Here is an 18,145-nt window from a genome sequence, read left to right as displayed (position 1 = left end):
CAAAAAAAAAAAAAAAAAGAGCCAAAGGAAGGGTAGCACACTCCTTTCAATGTGCTTCTTCAGACACAAAATGGCCTGGATATCCATGACCTCACAGTACCTGACACCACCTACACAAGACTATCATAAAAGGAGGAAAAGATCATGACATCAAAATAAGAGAGTGATTTGAGAGGGGAAGGGGATATAATGGAGAATGGAGTTTCAAAGGGGAAAGTGGCATTACCATGAGATATTGTTTATAATCATGGAAATTGTTAATAAAAATAATAAATTAAAAAATAACTAAATAGGATATGGAGGCTGGAGAGAAGTCTCAGCAGCTGAGGCACTTGCTTACAAAGTCTGGTAACCTGGGCTTGATTCCATAGTACTCATGTAAAGCCAGATACACTAAGTGGTGCATGTACCTGGAGTCTGTTTGCAGTGGCAAGAGGCTCTATGGTGCATCCATTCTCTCAATCTCTCTCTCTCCTTGCAAATAATGAATAAAAATATTTTTTAAAAAATAAGGACCGTGGGCTGGAGAAATGGCTTAGCAGTTAAGCACTTGCCTGTGAAGCCTAAGGACCCCGGTTCAAGGCTCGATTCTCCAGGACCCACGTTAGCCAGATGCACAAGGGGGTGCATGCATCTGGAGTTCGTTTGCAGGGGCTGGAGGCCCTGGCATGCCCATTCTCTCTCTCTCTCCTTCTTTCTCTCTCTGTCGCTCTCAAATAAATAAATAAAAATTAACCAAAAATATTTTTAAAAAATAAGGGCCTGGATAAATAAAATAACATGAACTTAAAAAAAATAAAAAACAACTCCCCAAACTGGGCATCATGGCTCACACCTTTTAATCCCAGCACTCCAGAAGCTAAAGAAGGATGATCACCATGAGTTCAAGGCCAGCCAGAGCTAGAGTGAGTTCCATATCATTCTAGGCTATAGCTAGACTCTGCCTTAAACAAACAAACAAACAAACAAACCACTTACTTGAAATAGCCTATATTTACTAAGTTGTCTTTCATCTGATCTAATCATTTCAAATTCTGGCCCTTTAAGCTTCTACAAATATTTCTCTTCTAATACTGACCCTTTTCGCCACTCTAATAGGTAGACCTCCCATTTCTTCTCTATAACTTGGCCAAACCCTTTCAAATTCACCCTCCTCTGAGTACCTGTCTACCCAGAGCCCAAGTTCTTAAATATTCTATTTGTATTACAAGTCAAGAAATGTGCGTGCTTCTGGCCAAAGCAAGTCAAAGGGGAGATAAAGAAATCAGTACAAGCACTAGACTCTATCCTTAGAGGACCCCTAGGAAATAGCACAACTTCTCAGTTTCCCATAAATTGCAGGTGCAAGCCAGCTTCTTACTTGATCTCCTTCTCAATCTGCTGCTGCTCCCGCATCATTTTGCCCAGCTCTTTCTTCTTCTCCTTCAGCTCATCCTCTACCTTGTCCATACGCTTCTTGTCCTTCTCAATCTCCTTGTTCTTAGAGGCCAGTTCCTTGTTGAGCTTCTCAATTTCCACTTCATTGTGGTAAAGCTTGAAGAGCTGCAACTGTACTTGAGCTCGCACCACCTCATCTTTTAGGCGCTGATAGCGGTCCGCCTAGGCAAATGGGAATGGAGATAAGGGGGCATCAGTAAGGTACTGCTTTTCTAACCTGGTCCCTCAGATCCAACAGGTAGCCTGGCCCCAGCACCTCTTCTTTCTCTTGTTTGGCCTCCTTCCGTTCAGCTGCGATATTTTTCTTGCGATGGTAATTAAACTGTGTGTCTTCTTCAGCCTTCACCATTTCCTTCTTTCGCTTGTCATACTCCTGTGCTAGTTCCCCAGAGCGACTGATTTCTTCAAATAGAGCTGTCCTCTCTTTGGGATTCTTCATGGCAATGGACTCCACAGCGCCCTGATAAAAGGTCAAAACACCCTCCCATTTAGATCACTGCTAGCTCAAATTGCCCTGCCTACTTCTACTTCATTCAAAAACATTTGAGGGACCGGGCGTGGTGGCACACACCTTTAATCCCAGCACTTGGGAGACAGAGGTAGGAGGATCGCCCAGAGGTCGAGGCCACTCTGAGACTACATAGTGAATTCTAGGTCAGCCTGGGCTAGCACGAGACCCTATCTCTGAATAAAGAAAGTTTGAAGGCTAGAGAGATGGCTAAGTGGTTAAGGCACGTGCTTGCAAAGCCTAACGACCAGGGTTTGATTTCCCAGTATCCATGTAAATCCCGATATACAAAGTGGCACATGCACCTGAAGTTCATTTGTAGTGGCTAAAGGCCCTGGCACGCCCATATCCTCCCTCCCTCCCTCTCTCTCTCTCTCTGTGCAAATAAACAACTTTTTTTTTTTTTTGGTTTTTCGAGGTAGGGTCTCACTGTAGCCCAGGCTGATCTGGAATTTACTATGGAGTTTCAGGGTGGCCTCGAACTCACAGCAATCCTCCCACCTCTGCCTCCCGAGTGCTGGGATTAAAGGCGTGAGCCACCAGCCCCGCTTAAAATATTTTTTTTTAAAAAAAGATGATTGATAGCTGTGTGTGGTGTTGCATGTTTTTAATCCCAGCACTCGGGAGGCAGAGGTAAGAGGATCTCTGTGAGTTCAAAGCTAGCCTGGAACTACAGAGTGAGCTCCAAGTCAGCCTGGGCTATTGCAGAACCCTATCTTGGAAAAAAAAAAAAAGTTTGATGACCTTCCTCCCAACTGTTATCACATTTTAGAATTTCTTTATCCCCAAAGGAGAGTAGTAAGGATTCAAGTTAGGCAAGTTCTATCACAGAGCTACATCCTCTGCCTTTTTTCACTGTCTTTATTTTGACACAAGGTCTTACTAAGTTGCCTAGGCTGGAATTGAACTCCCTAAACTGGCGATCCTCCTGCCTTACCTTCCTAAGTAGCTGAGATTACAGACCTGTACCACCAGGCCTAACCATGCTGGGATTTAAGGGCACATTTTGTGCACATGAGGAACACAGAGAGCCCAAGAGACAAACACAGAGGTAACTATGTGTTGTGTGCCATGACAGAGCAACACAGAAAACTGAAGCTTGGGGTGTATACAGGGATGTCCATTTGGGAAGGCTGTCCACAGGTAACATCTAAACTGACTTTGGAAAATGGGGAAAAAGTAACCAAAAAGAGCCGGGTGTGGTGGCGCATGCCTTTAATCCCAGCACTCAGGAGGCAGAGGTAGGAGGATCGTCATGAGTTCAAGGCCACCCTGAGACTACAGCCTGGACCAGAGTGAGACCCTACCTCAAAAAAACAAAGAAAAAAAGAAAACAGACTGGTGATACAAGCTCAGTGATAGGCACAAGGTTTGACCCTTATCACCTCAAAAAAAAAAGAAGAAAAAAAAAATGAAGAATTCCATAATTTCATGTCCAAGAAAACTAACAAGCAGAGGCCTGAAAGCCAGAGATACACAGTGAATTTGGAGAACTGCAAGTGAATCAGGCTGGAGTGCAAGACTACTAACAAATGAGACTAGTAATGTGGGCAAAAACCAGATGATGAGCTGGGTGTGGTAGCACACGCCTTTAACCCCAACACTAGGGAGACACAGGTAGGGGGATTGTGGTGAGTTCCCTAAGACTACATAGTAACTCACAGGTCAGCCTGGGCTAGAGAGAGAAAAAGAGGGCTGGAGAGATGGCTCAGTAGTTAAGATGCTTGCTTACAAAGCCTAATGACCCAGGTTTAATTCCCCAGAACCCACGTAAGCCAGATGCACAAGGGAGGTCCATGCATCTGGAGTTCATTTGCAGTAACTGGAGGCCCTGGCACACCCATTCTCTCTCTCCCTCTTTCTCTTTCTCTCTCTCAAATAAATAAATAAAATTAAAAATAAAATAAAAATAGTTTTAAAGGCCCACCTGGAAGACGAGGAAGTTACGAGCTTTGATGAGAATGCCCAACTTCTCTAATTCCTCACTATATTCATGTAGCTGGACCACTTTGTTGTTGATCTTGTACTCAGAAGAACCTCCTACAAGACAATGAATAAGTCAGTGAGGATGAGGCATCCCTCCATCCTAGCAACTAATCTAACCACTCCCTGGGACCCAAGGAGGGCCTTTTGACCAGCTATACCCACCTACAATGACACGGGCAAAGGTGCGGTCCTCAGCACCTTCCTCAGAGTAGACCATGCTGACAAAGGCTCGGTTGGCCGCCGGTTTGCCCACAGGAGCTCCATGTATCAAGTCCCTCAGGGTCTTTACCCGCAGGTTGCTTGTTTTTTCACCAAGCACAAAGCTGATGGCATCCATGAGATTGGACTTACCTAAAGAAGGGACAAAGCAGAGGTGGATACACCAGGAAGAGAAGGGAAAAAGAAATGGAATAAGATACTGAGAACAGAAATGGTCTCTAATCATTTACTGTTCAGACTAATGGGAAGAGAGACTCTCTCTGCTCCCAGGAAAACTGGGCCCAACCAAACCTCTGAGTCAGTGACTTAGAAAAAACAGTCCTCTTGCAGTTACTACTTTTAGTACCCAGAAAATAGAGCCCCATATAAGGAAACAATACATTCAGAGGATGGGTTGCAGTGTTCTACAACCTTTAATACCAAGGAAAAATAACCAAAATAGATAAAACAAACAAAACAAAATTCTGTAGCTTTATCTCAATCATGTGAAAAAAAAGCAAAACAAATAAAAAAATGTTGTAGAAGGGAAAATTAGTTTTTTTAATGTGGGTAGTAGGGATTGAACTCAAGCCCCTCAAGCTTGCAAGATAAGCACCTTACCAGCCCCAAGAGGTGTATATGTATGTATGTGTTTGTGTGTGTGTGTATAAATATAAGTATATATATAGATATCTATCTATCTATATATATATACTTATGTACATATATATTTATATTTATTTGAGAGAGGGAGAGAGAATGAACATGTCAGGGCCTCTTGTCACTGCAAATAAACTACAGACACATGCAGCACTTTGTGTATCTGGCTTTATGTGTGTACTGAGGAACCTGGGCCAGCAAGCAAGCTCCTTTTAACCACTGAATTTCAGTGTTTGCTTGTAGGACAAAAAGAAATTTGCTAGAACAGACATGGGAGCTTCTAGAGAATGCTATGTAGACTCTTAGAGATTTGTCATCAAAACTTACATAGGCCAAGTGTGGTGGTGCACGCCTTTAATCCCAGCACTCAAGAGGCAGAGGCAGAGGCAGGAGAATTGCCGTAAGTTTAAGACCACCCTGAGACTACACAGTGAATTGCAGATCAGCCTGAGCTAGAGCGAGACCCTATCTCAAGAGAAACATAACAAAGAAAAAAGAAAAGAAATTATGTGAATGAGTTGGAGCTGGGACTATAGTTTAGCAATGAAAGGTTTGCCTGTCATGAATGAGGACCTGGATTTTATCCTCAACACCAAAAAGGCAGGGGTGGCTCGAGAAATGGCTTAGTGATTAAGGTACTTTCCTGTGAAGCCTATGGACCCAAGTCTGATTCCCTAGTACCCATGTAAGCCATGAAGGCATATGCATCTGGAGTTTGTTCACTGTGGCTGGAGGCCCTGGCATGTCCATCTAGTCATATTCTCTCTCTCACATACATAAATAAACATAAAAATATATTTTAAAAATACAGCTGGGCGTGGTGGCACATGACTTTAATCTCAGGACTCAGGAGGCAGAAGTAGGAAGGTTGCTGTGAGTTTGAGGCCACCGTAAGAGTACATAGCAAATTCTAGGTCAGCCTGAGCTAGAGTGAAACCCTACCTCAAAAAACACATATTTGGGCTGGAGAGATGGCTTAGCGGTTAAGCGCTTGCCTGTGAAGCCTAAGGACCCCGGTTCAAGGCTCGGTTCCCCAGGTCCCATGTTAGCCAGATGCACAAGGGGGCGCACACATCTGGAGTTCGTTTGCAGTGGCTGGAAGCCCTGGCGCGCCCATTCTCTCTCTCTCCCTCTATCTGTCTTTCTCCCTGTGTCTGTCGCTTTCAAATAAATAAATAAAAAATGAACAAAAATAATTTTAAAAAAACACATATTTAATCAGTAGTGGGGAACCAAATTACTTCCTGATTGAAGTTGAGGTTTGTTCCACAGGAGGCAATTCACATCTAGCACTGTAAATCTGGTTGAAAACCCATGTAGGGGGCTGGAGAGATGGCTTAGTGGTTAAGGCATTTGCCTGTGAAGCCATAGGACCCAGTTTTGATACGCCAGGACCCACCTAAGCCAGATGCACAAGGGGCATGTGCGTCTGGAGTTCATTTGAAGTGGCTACAGGCCCTGGTGTACCCACTCTCTGTCTCTCTTCTCCCCCCCCCTCCTTACAAATAAACAAATAATTAAAAAAAAAAAACATTAGGGTGGGACACATGACCTAGTAAGGAAGCTACTGCTATTGTTTTGCTAAATGACATTTTATACCCATAAAATTACTCTCTAAATAATTGTTTTAAATATATTTTATTTGAGAGAGAAGGGGAGAGAGAGAGAAAAAAAAATAGGCAAGCCAGGGCCTCCAACCACTGCCAATGAACTCCAGATGCATATGCCCCTTTGCACATCTGGCTTACGTGGGTCCTGGAGAATCAAACCGGGGTCCTTTGGCTTTGCAGGCAAACGCCTAAACTGCTAAGCCATCTCTCCAGCCCTCTAAATAATTTTTTAAACACTTTTACACTGTGCATGGAGGCACATTGCTTTATCCCCACCACTTGGGAGACAGAGGTAGGAGAATCACTATGAGTTCAAGGCCACCCTGAGACTACATAGTGAATTCCAAGTTAGTCTGAGCTAGAGCAAGACCCTACCTAGATAATAATAATAAAATAATATACATATTATTTTATTTGCAAGGAGAGAGAGAGAAAGAGGGTGGTGGCAGGAGCCGCCCGGCCGCGGTGAGCCGTAACTGCGGCTCATGCAGCTGGACAAGCCCATTGGTTACAAGAACAGCAAATCGCCCCATAGCCGCTGGAGACATTTCCACCTTTCAGTCCTTTGTCTTTCTTGGGGAACAGTTGACCTTGGCCCTGGGTGTTCTTCTGTGTCTGAACTACTACAGTATAGCTCTGGGAGCACCATCCTTACTTCTTGTCATGAAAAAAATCACATTTTGGCCTCAGTTAGCCTTGGATTTACACGCTAGACATCCACAGACCTGAGGACTGCTGGGATACATTCACCTCTAACCGAATAGGAATACTCATGTTTTTAGGAATTGTGCTTGGGAATTTGTAAAAAGAAAAGACAGATAAAACCGGGAAGGGGGGGGTGAAGATAGTAGAACAGAAAGTTAGCAGATAAGACAGGCATGATGGTACACACTTTAACCACAGCAGTTAGGAGGCAGTGGTAGGAGAATCATGAATTCAAGACCAGCCTAACAACCTGTCAAAAACAGGGGGGTCAGGAGGCGGTATAATTAAATCAGTTTTTACATAGAGTTATGAAACCACAGTTTTATAAAGCCTTAAGATGACCTTGAACTCACTTGTGATCCTCCTACCTCAGCCTCCCAAGTGCTAGGATTAAAGGTGTGTGCCACCATGCCAGCTACTGTTAGTTAGGATTTTAATTCATCTATTTCCTAGCAAAGTCACCAAAACAAGGGACTCCTGGATTTGAGTTGACCTTGAGTATTTAAGTTAATACATTCTTCTGTCTATTATAATTCTCATGTGAAGTTTGGGGAGTCATAAGACTTTTAGCACTTTAAAGAAACTTGATGTGTATCTCATCTAAATGAATGTCATTTTAGGAAACAACAAAAAAATCTAAGAGGGAGGAAAAGATCATGACATCAAAATAAAAGACAGACTGATTGAGATGGGGAGGGGATATAATGGAGAATGGAGTCCCAAAGGGGAAAATAGGGGGAGGGAGAGTATTACCATGGGATATATTTTTTATAATCATGGACGTTGTTAATAAAAAAAATTGAAAAGAAAAAAAAAATATATATATATACATATAAGAGGCAGGCATGGTGGCACACGTCTTTAATCCTAGCACTTGGGAGGCAGAGGTAAGAGGATTGCTGTATGAGGCCACCCTGAGACTACATAGTGAATTCCAGGTCAGCCTGGTCCAGAGTGAGGCCCTACCTCAAAAAACTAAACAAAACAGGGCTGGAGAGAAAGCTTAGCAGTTAAGCACTTGCCTGTGAAGCCTAAAGACCCTGATTCGAGACTCGACTTCCCAGGACCTATGTTAGTCAGATGCACAAGGGGGTGCAGTGCATGCATCTGGAGTTCATTTGCAGTGGCTGGAGTGCCTGGTGTGCCCATTCTCACTCTCTCTCTGTCTCAAATAAATATATTAAAATCTTTTAATATATTATGTATATATATTTATATTCATATTTGAGAGGGACAAGAGAGTACGGACATGCCAGGGACTCTTGCCACTGTAAAGTAACTCCAGACACATGAGCCACTTTGTGCACCTGGCTTTACCTGCATAATGGGGAATCAAACCCAGGCCAGCCAGCTTTGTAAGCTTTTAACAGATAAAACACCTCCCCAGCCCCAAATAATTATTTTTATGCCCAAAGACTATTACTGCCATCAGCTACGGTCAGAGAAGCTCCTTTCTTATTTTATTTATTTGATGGGCCTTTTGCAACTACAAACGAACCTCAGATGCATGTGCTACTTCGTGCAGCTGGCTTTATGTGGGACTGGGGAATTGAACCCAGGTTGTTAGGCTTTGCAAGAATGAACCTTAACCTCTGAACAAAGAAAAGCTCCTTTTTATAAGTAGGAGCAGTAACTGCAGAGACTACTAATGGGTCAAATTCCTGAGAATAAAGAACTGTACAATGCTCAGCTGTAAATGGCACATATCCATTTCCTCCCCTCCAAAGCTCAGGAAACATGATGAAAAGCAGGAAGGAAGAATAGAACAGCGAGAGGAGGAAGTGAAGGGCTTTTGTTTTAAGACATTTTTCTGAGCAATGAGTAAAGCTTGATAATTGATAACATGAGGAAATTAATTTTCTTAATTGTGATAATGGAACAGTGTTAACAGAAGAATTTTAGATGAATGCTAAAGCACTTAAAAGTGAAAGATCACTAAGTGCAATTTACTTGCAAATGATTAAAAAACAACAAACATTAATGGGGGCTGGAGCGATGGCTCAGCAATTAAAAGCACTTGCTTGCAGACTGCTGGCCAGAGTTTGATTCCCCCAATACCCACATAAAACCAGATGCACCAAGTGTCAAAGGTATCTGGAGTTCATTTTCAGTGATAAGAGGCACTGGTGCATATACACACCTCTCTCTCATTCATTCTTTCTCTCCCCCCTCCTTGTAAATAAATAAAACTATTTTTAAAAGCCAAGCCAGCCGAGCGTGGTGGCGCACGCCTTTAATCCCAGCACTCGGGAGGCAGAGGAAAGAGGATCGCCGTGAGTTCAAGGCCACCCTGAGACTACAGAGTTAATTCCAGGTCAGCCTGGACCAGAGTGAGACCCTACCTCGAAAAACCAAAAAAAAAAAAAAAAAAAAAAAGCCAAGCCAGACGTGGTAGCACACACCTTTAATCCCAGCACTCAGGAGGCAGAAGTAGGAGGATTGCTGTAGGCCAGCCTGAGACTACATCGTGAATTCCAGGTCAACCTGGGTTAGAGAGACTCTATCACGGGGGTGGAGGGGGGAATGCATGTTTGCAAATGCAGGTAATGAAAACTTGGGGAAATGTACAAAAGAGCCCAGACATGGTGACACAAGCCTTTAATCCCAGCACTCTGGAAGCAGAGGTAGGATTATCACTGTGCGTTCAAGGCCACACTGAAACTACACAATGAACTCCAGGTTAGCCTTGGCTAGAATGAGACCCTACCTCAAAAAAAAGAAAGAAACAGTATGAAAGTGTTTGCTCCTGAGAAGAAAATGAGGTTGCTGAGGCAGTGAGAACCCTTTTTATAGTACTTCCTTAAGATTTTTCTGAATTTTATGTTGTATACTCACTATACAAATAAATAAAATTTTTAACATAAGGAGTGATTATATTAGCTGGATGTGGTGGTGCACGCCTTTAATCCCAGCACTCAGGAGTCTGAGGTAGGAGGATCACTGTGAGTTCAAGGCCAGCCTTGGCTAGAATGAGTTCCAGGAGAGCCCAGCCTAGAGACCCTACCAAAAAAAGAAGTGGTTATCTTAGCTAGGCATGGTACTTCACACCTCTAATCCTGGCACTTGCAAAGTAGAGGCACATGCCTTCAGTCCTAGCACTGGGGAGGCAGAGGTAGGAGGATCACCATGAGTTTGAGGACTGCCTCAGGGTACAAAGTGGAATTCCAGGTCAGTCTGGGCTAAGTAAAACCTTACCTCAAAAAACCAAAAAAGTAAAATAAAATAAAATGGAGAACTTGATGTGCTCTTTAGCCTGTTCAGGCAAGACTGGCATGATTAAAACACAGAGCTGGAAAAGATTTTATTTAGAGGAGGGGATTGAAGGGATTTAATCAGGGTTTCACTCTATCCCAATCTGACCAGCAACTCACTCTATAGCCCAGACTGGCCTTGAACCAATGATCATCATCTGACCTCAGGTTCCCAAATGCTGGAATTAAAGGTGCATGAGCCACCACATCTGGCTAGAAAATACTTTGTTAAAAAAATATTTTTATTTATTTATTTGACAGAAAAAGAGAGAGAACGGGCGCACCAGGACCTCCAACCACTGCAAATGAACTCCAGATGCATGCGACCCTTTGTGCATCTGGCTAACGTGGGTCCTGGGGAATCAAACCTGGGTCCTTTGGTTTTGAAGGCAAAGGCTTTAACTGCTAAGCCATACCTCCAACCCTAGAAAATACTTTTTTTTAAATATTTTATTTTTATTTATGTATTTGACAGAGAAAGAGGGAGAGAGAGAATGGGTGCACCAAGGCTTCCAGCCACTGTAGATGAACTCCAGACATGTGCACCCCATTGTGCATCTGGCTAATGTGTGTCCTGGGGAATCGAACCAGGGTCCTTTAGCTTTGTAGGCAAATGCCTTAACTGCTAAGCTATCCCTCCAGGCCTAGAAAATACTTTTTGAAATCACCATTTAGTCTCCTGATCAAATAAGGGAGAAACTTGCCAAAACAAAGAAAACAACATACATACTTGCAGGGGCTGGAGAGATGACTTAGTGGTTAAGGTGTATGACTGCAAAGCCTAAGGACTCAGGTTCGATTCCCCAGGTCACACGTAAGCCAGATGCATAAGGTGGCGTGGGAGTCTGGAGTTCATTTGCAGTGGCTGGAGGCCCTAGCGTACCCATTCTCACTCTTTCTTATCTGTCTCTCTCCCTCTCTCTGTCTCAAATAAATAAATAAAACAAGATAAATAAAATGTTAAAAAAAAATAAAACATACTTGAGCCATACCAAAACCAGAACTAGGTTTTTGCTTTTAAAGACAAAGTTCTGCTACAAACCCTGGTACTCACTATCCAGCCCATGTTGGCCTCAAACTCATAGCAATCTTCCTACCTTAGTCTCTGGGGTGCTAGCAATATATTACAGGCATATGCCACTGTGCCCATACCATAAGGTTCTAGATCCTAAATTTTTCAAAATTGTATTTACTAGAAATATATCATTAATATAGCATTTTTGGTTTTTGTTTTGTTTTGTTTTTCCGAGGTAGGGTCTCACTGTAGCTCAGACTGACCTGGAATTTACTGTGTAGTCTCAGGGTGGCCTCGAACTCACGGCAATCCTCCTACCTCTGCCACCCAAGTGCTGGGATTAAAGGCGTGTACCACCATGCCTGGCTACTATAGCATTTTTAATTTACATGGTTTCTTTTCTTTGTTTGTTTTTCAAGGTAGGGTCTCCCTATTAAAGGTATGTGACACTGGCCTGGCTACATTGTTTCTTTTGAATATTCACTTTTTAAAATATTTTTATTTATTTATTTGCAGGCAGAGAGAGAGAGAGAGAGAGAGGAGGGAGGAAAGAGAGAGCCACCAGGACATCTGGCCATTGCAAACAAACTCCAGATGCATGCACCACTTTGTGTACCTGGCTTTATATGGGTACTAGGTAATTGAACCCAAGCCATTAGGCTTTGCAAGCAAGTGCCCTTAATGGCTGAGTCATTTCTTCAGCCCTAAATACCCTTTTTTTGTTATTGTTTTAATTCAAGGTAGGGTCTTGCTCTAGCCCAAGTTAACTTGGAACTCACTTTGTAGTTCCAGGCTTGCCTCTAACTTACAGCAATACTTCTCCTTCTGCCTCCAGAGTGCTGGGACTAAATGTATGTGCTACCATGCCTGGTCTAAATACCTATTTTTTTTAAATAATTTATCATATAGCTGGTCATGGTGGCGCAGACACCTTTGATCCAAGCACTCAGGAGGCAGAGATAGGAGGATCACCATGAGTTCAAGGCCACCCTGAGACTACATAGTGAATTCAGTTCAGCTTGAGCTAAAGTGAGACCCTATCTAAAATACATACATACATACATAAACACATACACACACGTAATTTTTATTTATTTATTTATTTATTTGAGAGAGAGAAGAGGCATATAGAGAATGGGCACACCAGGGCTTCTAGCCACTGCAAACAAACTCCAGACACATGTGCCACCTTCTGCATCTGGCTTACGTGGGTACAAAGGCAAGTGCCTTAACCGCTAAGCCATACTGGAATTCACTATGTAGTCTCAGAGTGGCCTAAAACTCATGGTGATCTCCTCCCTCTGGCCTCCCAAGTGCTAGGATTCAAGGCATGCGCAACCCTGAAACTACATAGTACATGTTTCTAGAGTTCATTTGCAGTGGCTAGAGGCCCTGGCGTACACATTCTCTCTACATCTGCCTCTTTCTGTCTCATATAAGATAAACAAAAATAGTCAGGCATGGTGGCACATACTTTGAATCCCAGCACTCAGGAGGCAGAGGTAGGAGGACTGCCGTGAGTTTGAGAACACCCTGAGACTACACAGTGAATTCCAGGTCAGCCTGGGCCAGAGTGAGACCCTACCTTGAAAAAAACAAAACAAAACAAAAAAGTAATAAAAATAATAAAATCTTGTAGAAAATGCCAATGCAGCTGAGCATGGTGGTACACTCCTTTAATCCCAGCATTTGGGAGGTGTGCACAGGTAGGACTATCACCTTGAGTTTGAGGCCACCCTTAGACTGACTACATAGTAAATTCCAGTCAGCCTGAGCTAAGCTAGAGTGAGACTCTACCTCAGAAAAAAAAGAAAAAAAAAAAAAACACCAAGAAAAGAAAAAAAAATGCCAATGCATTAGCAGGGAATTTTGTTTGTTTGGTTGGTTGGTTGGTTGGTTCAGGGTGGCCTTGCACTCACAGCAATCCTCCTACCTCTACCTCTCGAGTGCTGGGATTAAAGGCGGGTGCCACCACACTCAGCTCATTAGCAGTTTTTAGCAGTTGTTAAAGAATAATACTACATCACATGATTCAAGCAAGTTTACAATGCACTTTCACATTAATTACCCAAGTCAGCCTAACCAGAAGTCTTAAGAAACAGTTATTTCCTCCTGGGAGGTAGAGGGGTCAAGAAGGAAAGGCTGTTAAAGAGAAGTAGATGTCCTAGAGCTGCTCCAGCACCCTTGGTTTCTGATTTTTTTCTTCTAAATAATTGAATATGGGTTAGAAGAAAAGTCAGGCAACACTTGACTGAAAAGTGTTTATAAACAAAGAGCCTAGCCTTTTACATTTTGGTATAAAGCTGTGAACTTCATAACTTTGTAAAGCAAGATATAAAGCAGGGCTGGAGAGATGGCTTAGTGGTTAAGCGCTTGCCTGTGAAGCCTAAGGACCCCAGTTCGAGGCTCGATTCCCCAGGACCCACGTTAGCCAGATGCACAAGGGGGCGCATGTGTCTGGAGTTTGTTTGCAGTGGCTGGAGGCCCTAGCGTGCCCATTCTCTCTCTCTCTCTCTATCTGCCTCTTTCTCTCTATGCCTGTCACTCCCAAATAAATAAATAAAAATAAACAAAAAAAATTTAAAAAAGATATAAAGCAAATACAAGAGGAAAATAAAGTACTTTTAATAAAAAAAAAAAGACGACAGAAAGAAACCTAGTCATTCATTAAGTACAAATTAAACTAGGGTTGAGGGGCTGGAGAGATGGCTCAGTAGTTAAGGCATTTGCCTGCAAAGCCTAACAACCCATGTTCAATTCCCCAGTACCCACATAAAGGCAGATGCACAAAGTGGTGCGTGCATTTGGAGTTCATTTGCAGTGACTGGAGGCCCTAGCATGCCCATTCTCTCTATCTTCTCTCTTTGCTTGCAAATAAATATTTAAAACTAAATAAAAAAAGAAAGAAAGAAAATAGAGCCAGGGGTGGTGGCGCATGGCATGCCTTTAGTATTAGCATGTAGGAAGCAGAAGGAGGATCACCATGAGTTCAAGGATACCCTAAGACTACCAAGTGAATTCCAGGTCAGCCTGGGCTAGAGTGAGACCCTACCTTGGAAAACCAATAATAGGCTGGGCATGGTGGCGCAAGCCTTTGACCCCAGCACTCGGGAGGCAGAGGTAGGAAGATTGCCATGAGTTTGAGGCCACCCTGAAACTACATAGTAAATTCCAGATCAGCCTGAGCTCAAGCAAGACCCTACTTCAAAAAACCAAAATTTAAAAAAAAGTTAAAAAGCCAGGCATGATTGCACATGCCTTTAATTTCAGCACTTGGAAGACAGAGATAGGTAGATCACCATGAATTCATGGCCACCCTGAGACTACATAGTGAGTTCCAGGTCAGCCTGGGCAGGAGTGAAACCCTACATCGAAAAGCCAAAAAATAAAAAAATATATATATTTTTAAGTTTAAAAAAAAAAGAAATATTGGGGCTGGAGAGATGGTTTAGCATTTAAAGAAGTTGCCTGCACAGCCTAAGGATCTGGGTTTGATTTCCCAGTGCCCGCATAAGCCAGATGCACAAGGTGGTGTGTACAACTGGAGTTTGTTTGCCGTGGCTAGAGGCCCTAGCATGACCATTCTCTTTCTCTCTCTCTCCCTCACTCTCTCTCATAAATAGACAAATAAAATATTCTAATAAAAAAGAAATATTTAAATACATCCCTGATACTGAAAACTTAAAACAGGGGCAGTCTTGAGCCCTAGGGGTGTAACATCTGCTGATGTCTGGAAAAATGTATATACTATGCTTATCAAACTGCCCAGTAAGCACTTCTCTTAATTTTCATACCCTTATATTAATGCTACTCTCACTTTGGGTAGAGAATCTTCTCTTTTCAGATGGCAGTGACCTTTGGATGACTCAGAAGGTATCATAGTGCTGGAAAGAAGTGACTAGAGTACTGAGTAACATCTCGATCACACCTTCCAAGGCTCAGGGTCTAATGCAGAAGAGGTGGTGGAAAGAATATGAGAGCCAAAGGAAGGGTAGGACTCCTTACAATGTGCTCCCTCCAGACATAAAATGGCCTGGATATCCATGACCTCATAGTGCCTGACACTACCTACACAAGACCATCATAATAGGAGGAAAAGACTATGACATCAAAATAAAAGAGAGACTGATTGAGATGGGGAGGGGATATGATGGAACATGGAATTTCAAAGGAGAAAGTGGGGGGAAGGGTATTACCATGGGATACTTTTTATAATCATGGAAAATGTTAATAAAAATTGAGGAAAAGGGCTGGAGAGATGGCTTAGCGGTTAAGCGCTTGCCTGTGAAGCCTAAGGACCCCGGTTCGAGGCTGGATTCCCCAGGACCCACGTTAGCCAGATGCACAAGGGGGCGCACACATCTGGAGTGCGTTTGCAGTGGCTGGAGGCCCTGGCACGCCCATTCTCTCTCTCTCTCTGTCACTCTCAAATACATAAAAATTTTTAAAAAATTGAGAAAAAAATAAAAAAGAAAAAGAAAATAGAAATATTTATTTGCACATGTATGTGTGCACGCATCAAGGTCTCTTATCAGTGCAAATGAATGTCAGGTGCTTGGGCCACTTCTTGCATCTGGCTTCACGTGGGTACTGGAGATTTGAACTCGGGCTGTCAGGCTTACACAACAAGCACTTTACCCAGTGAGACATCTCCCCAGCACCTGAAAACATTTCTGTTGCTCACATCTGGGGAATGGAGGTGGAGTGGATAGAAGCCAGGGATGCTGCCAAACATCCTTATTGCACAGGACTAACTCCACAACAAAGTACTTCGCTTAAGTGCCAAGGCTGAGAAACCTTGCTCTAAGCAGAGGGCAGAACATTCTGACATGCAGGAGCACAAGAAGATTTCCAATGCACCATTTCTGGGGGCAAGGGAGAGGAATCCACAGGGTGTCAATTATAGATATGAAGTTAAGATATGAAATATATAAAGTGGGGCCTGGTGACACTACTTGGGAGGCTGAGGTAGGAGAATCACTGTTAAATTCAAGCCAGCCTGGGCAACATAGTTCCAGGTCAGTTTGAGCTAGTAAGGTCTGACAAAAGCTGGGCGTAGTGGTGTACACCTTTAATCCCAGCACTTGGGAGGCAGAGGTAGGAGAATCGCTGTGAGTTAGAGGCTGAGACTCTAACTGAGACACCCTGAGACTACATAGTGAATTCCAAGTCAGCTTGGGCTAGAGGGAGAGCCTACCTTGAAAAAAACAAACAAAAATGCCACAAGCCAGGCCTGGTTGCACATGCCTGTAATCCCAACACAGAAATAGAAAGACCCTGTGACTTCCAGGCCATCTTGAGGCTACAGTGAGACTCTACCTCCAAAAAAAAAAAAAGCAACAAAAAAGTGTTGGGGGATATCTCAGCGCTTTTTTTAAAATATTTTTTGTTCATTATTTATTTATTTGAGAACGACAGACATAGAGAGAAAGACAGATAGAGGGAGAGAGAGAATGGGCGCGCCAGGACTTCCAGCCACTGCAAACGAACTCCAGACGCATGCGCCCCCTTGTGCATCTGGCTAATGTGGGACCTGGGGAACGGAGCCTCGAACTGGGGTCCTTAGGCTTCATAGGCAAGTGCTTAACCGCTAAGCCATCTCTCCAGCCCTATCTCAGCGCTTTTTAAGAACCTGCCTACAAAACCTGAAGCTCTAAGTTCAATTCCTCAGCACCCATGTAAAGTTGGATGCACCAAAGTGACACATGCATTTGTTTGCAGTGGCAAGAGACCCTGATGTGCCCATACATACAGTTACACACATGGACACTAGCTTGCAAAATAGTTTTCTTTTTAAAAGGATAGAGGTGGGGCTGTAGATATGGCTCAGTGGTTAAGGTGCTTGCCTGCAAAGCCTAATGATCCGGGTTCAATATTCCAGTACCCACTTAAAGTCAGATGCACAAGGTGGCACATGCATCTGCTAGAAGCCATGGGGCTCCCCTTCTTCTCCCCTACTTATAAATGAATAAAAGCATTAAAAGGATAGAGGCCTTACCACTTTCCAAAGACACCACCCAAGTAAGTCACTATTTATCATATCAATCTCATTTCCTGCACATTTATGATGACCTAAAATTGTATTACTTTCCCCTGTATCTTCTTCCCTCTTGTAAGTTTCCTAAAGATCAGGGACTCAAGTTTATTCTATTCTCCGTAGCTGCCACAATAACTTGAACAACTCCTGATAAACATCAGAGCACTCAAGATGTGGCAAGCGAACGAGTTTGGCTTATAACGGTTTCCGTGGTAGGAAAGGGACAAGTCCGAAGCAACCATCTCAGAGATCGGGGTCGGAACTCCGTCAGGAGCGCTGGATCAAATTCAAAACTGCCGCCGCCAAAGAACAAAAAAGGGAAGAAATTGGAGCGTTAACAATGCGAGGCAAAGGAGGGAGCGAGGCTGAAGCAAAGTGTGCCATTTGGGACAGGAAGCCAAGGCAGTTACCTGCCGCCCCGTATTTTCCGGAGAGGTCAAGCTAGATCTAGGACCGGGAGAGCAGAGAGAGCCGCGGGCGGGGCAGCTGGCTCGGGACGCACCTCTTTTGGCGGGAGGGGTTGTGGGCGAGGCTAGGCACAGTTCGGCCAAAACCATTCGGGCTGAAGCGGGGGGCGCAAAAAAAAAACTTGGGCAACTGACATCTGGGGAGGCTCGAGTCTGAGAATGCCATCGGGGAGAGCAGGCAGGAGTCAGGTTCCCTCAGAGGGGGCAAGGAAAGGTTTATAATGTTTCAGATTGTATAGGGTGGGTTGTACCATCCTGGTGCCAGGTAGGG

The 18,145-nt window shown here is 43.5% G+C and overlaps 1 protein-coding gene across 1 annotated transcript in view; it reads right to left on the bottom strand.

Moving 5' to 3' along the window:
• Smc1a (structural maintenance of chromosomes 1A) overlaps positions 1–18,145 on the bottom strand; it is a 60,695-nt gene that overhangs the window by 42,329 nt on the left and 221 nt on the right. The window contains exons 2-5 of the mRNA XM_045140242.1: positions 4,094–4,282; positions 3,873–3,985; positions 1,694–1,897; positions 1,361–1,599 (exon numbers count right to left, since the gene is read on the bottom strand). Coding sequence (XP_044996177.1) covers positions 1,361–1,599; positions 1,694–1,897; positions 3,873–3,985; positions 4,094–4,282 — 745 coding nt within the window. The remainder of the gene's footprint in view (positions 1–1,360; positions 1,600–1,693; positions 1,898–3,872; positions 3,986–4,093; positions 4,283–18,145) is intronic.

Source organism: Jaculus jaculus, chromosome X, assembly GCF_020740685.1.
Source record: "Jaculus jaculus isolate mJacJac1 chromosome X, mJacJac1.mat.Y.cur, whole genome shotgun sequence".
Classification (NCBI taxonomy): domain Eukaryota; kingdom Metazoa; phylum Chordata; class Mammalia; order Rodentia; family Dipodidae; genus Jaculus; species Jaculus jaculus.
This window is presented reverse-complemented; position numbering and strand designations above follow the sequence as displayed.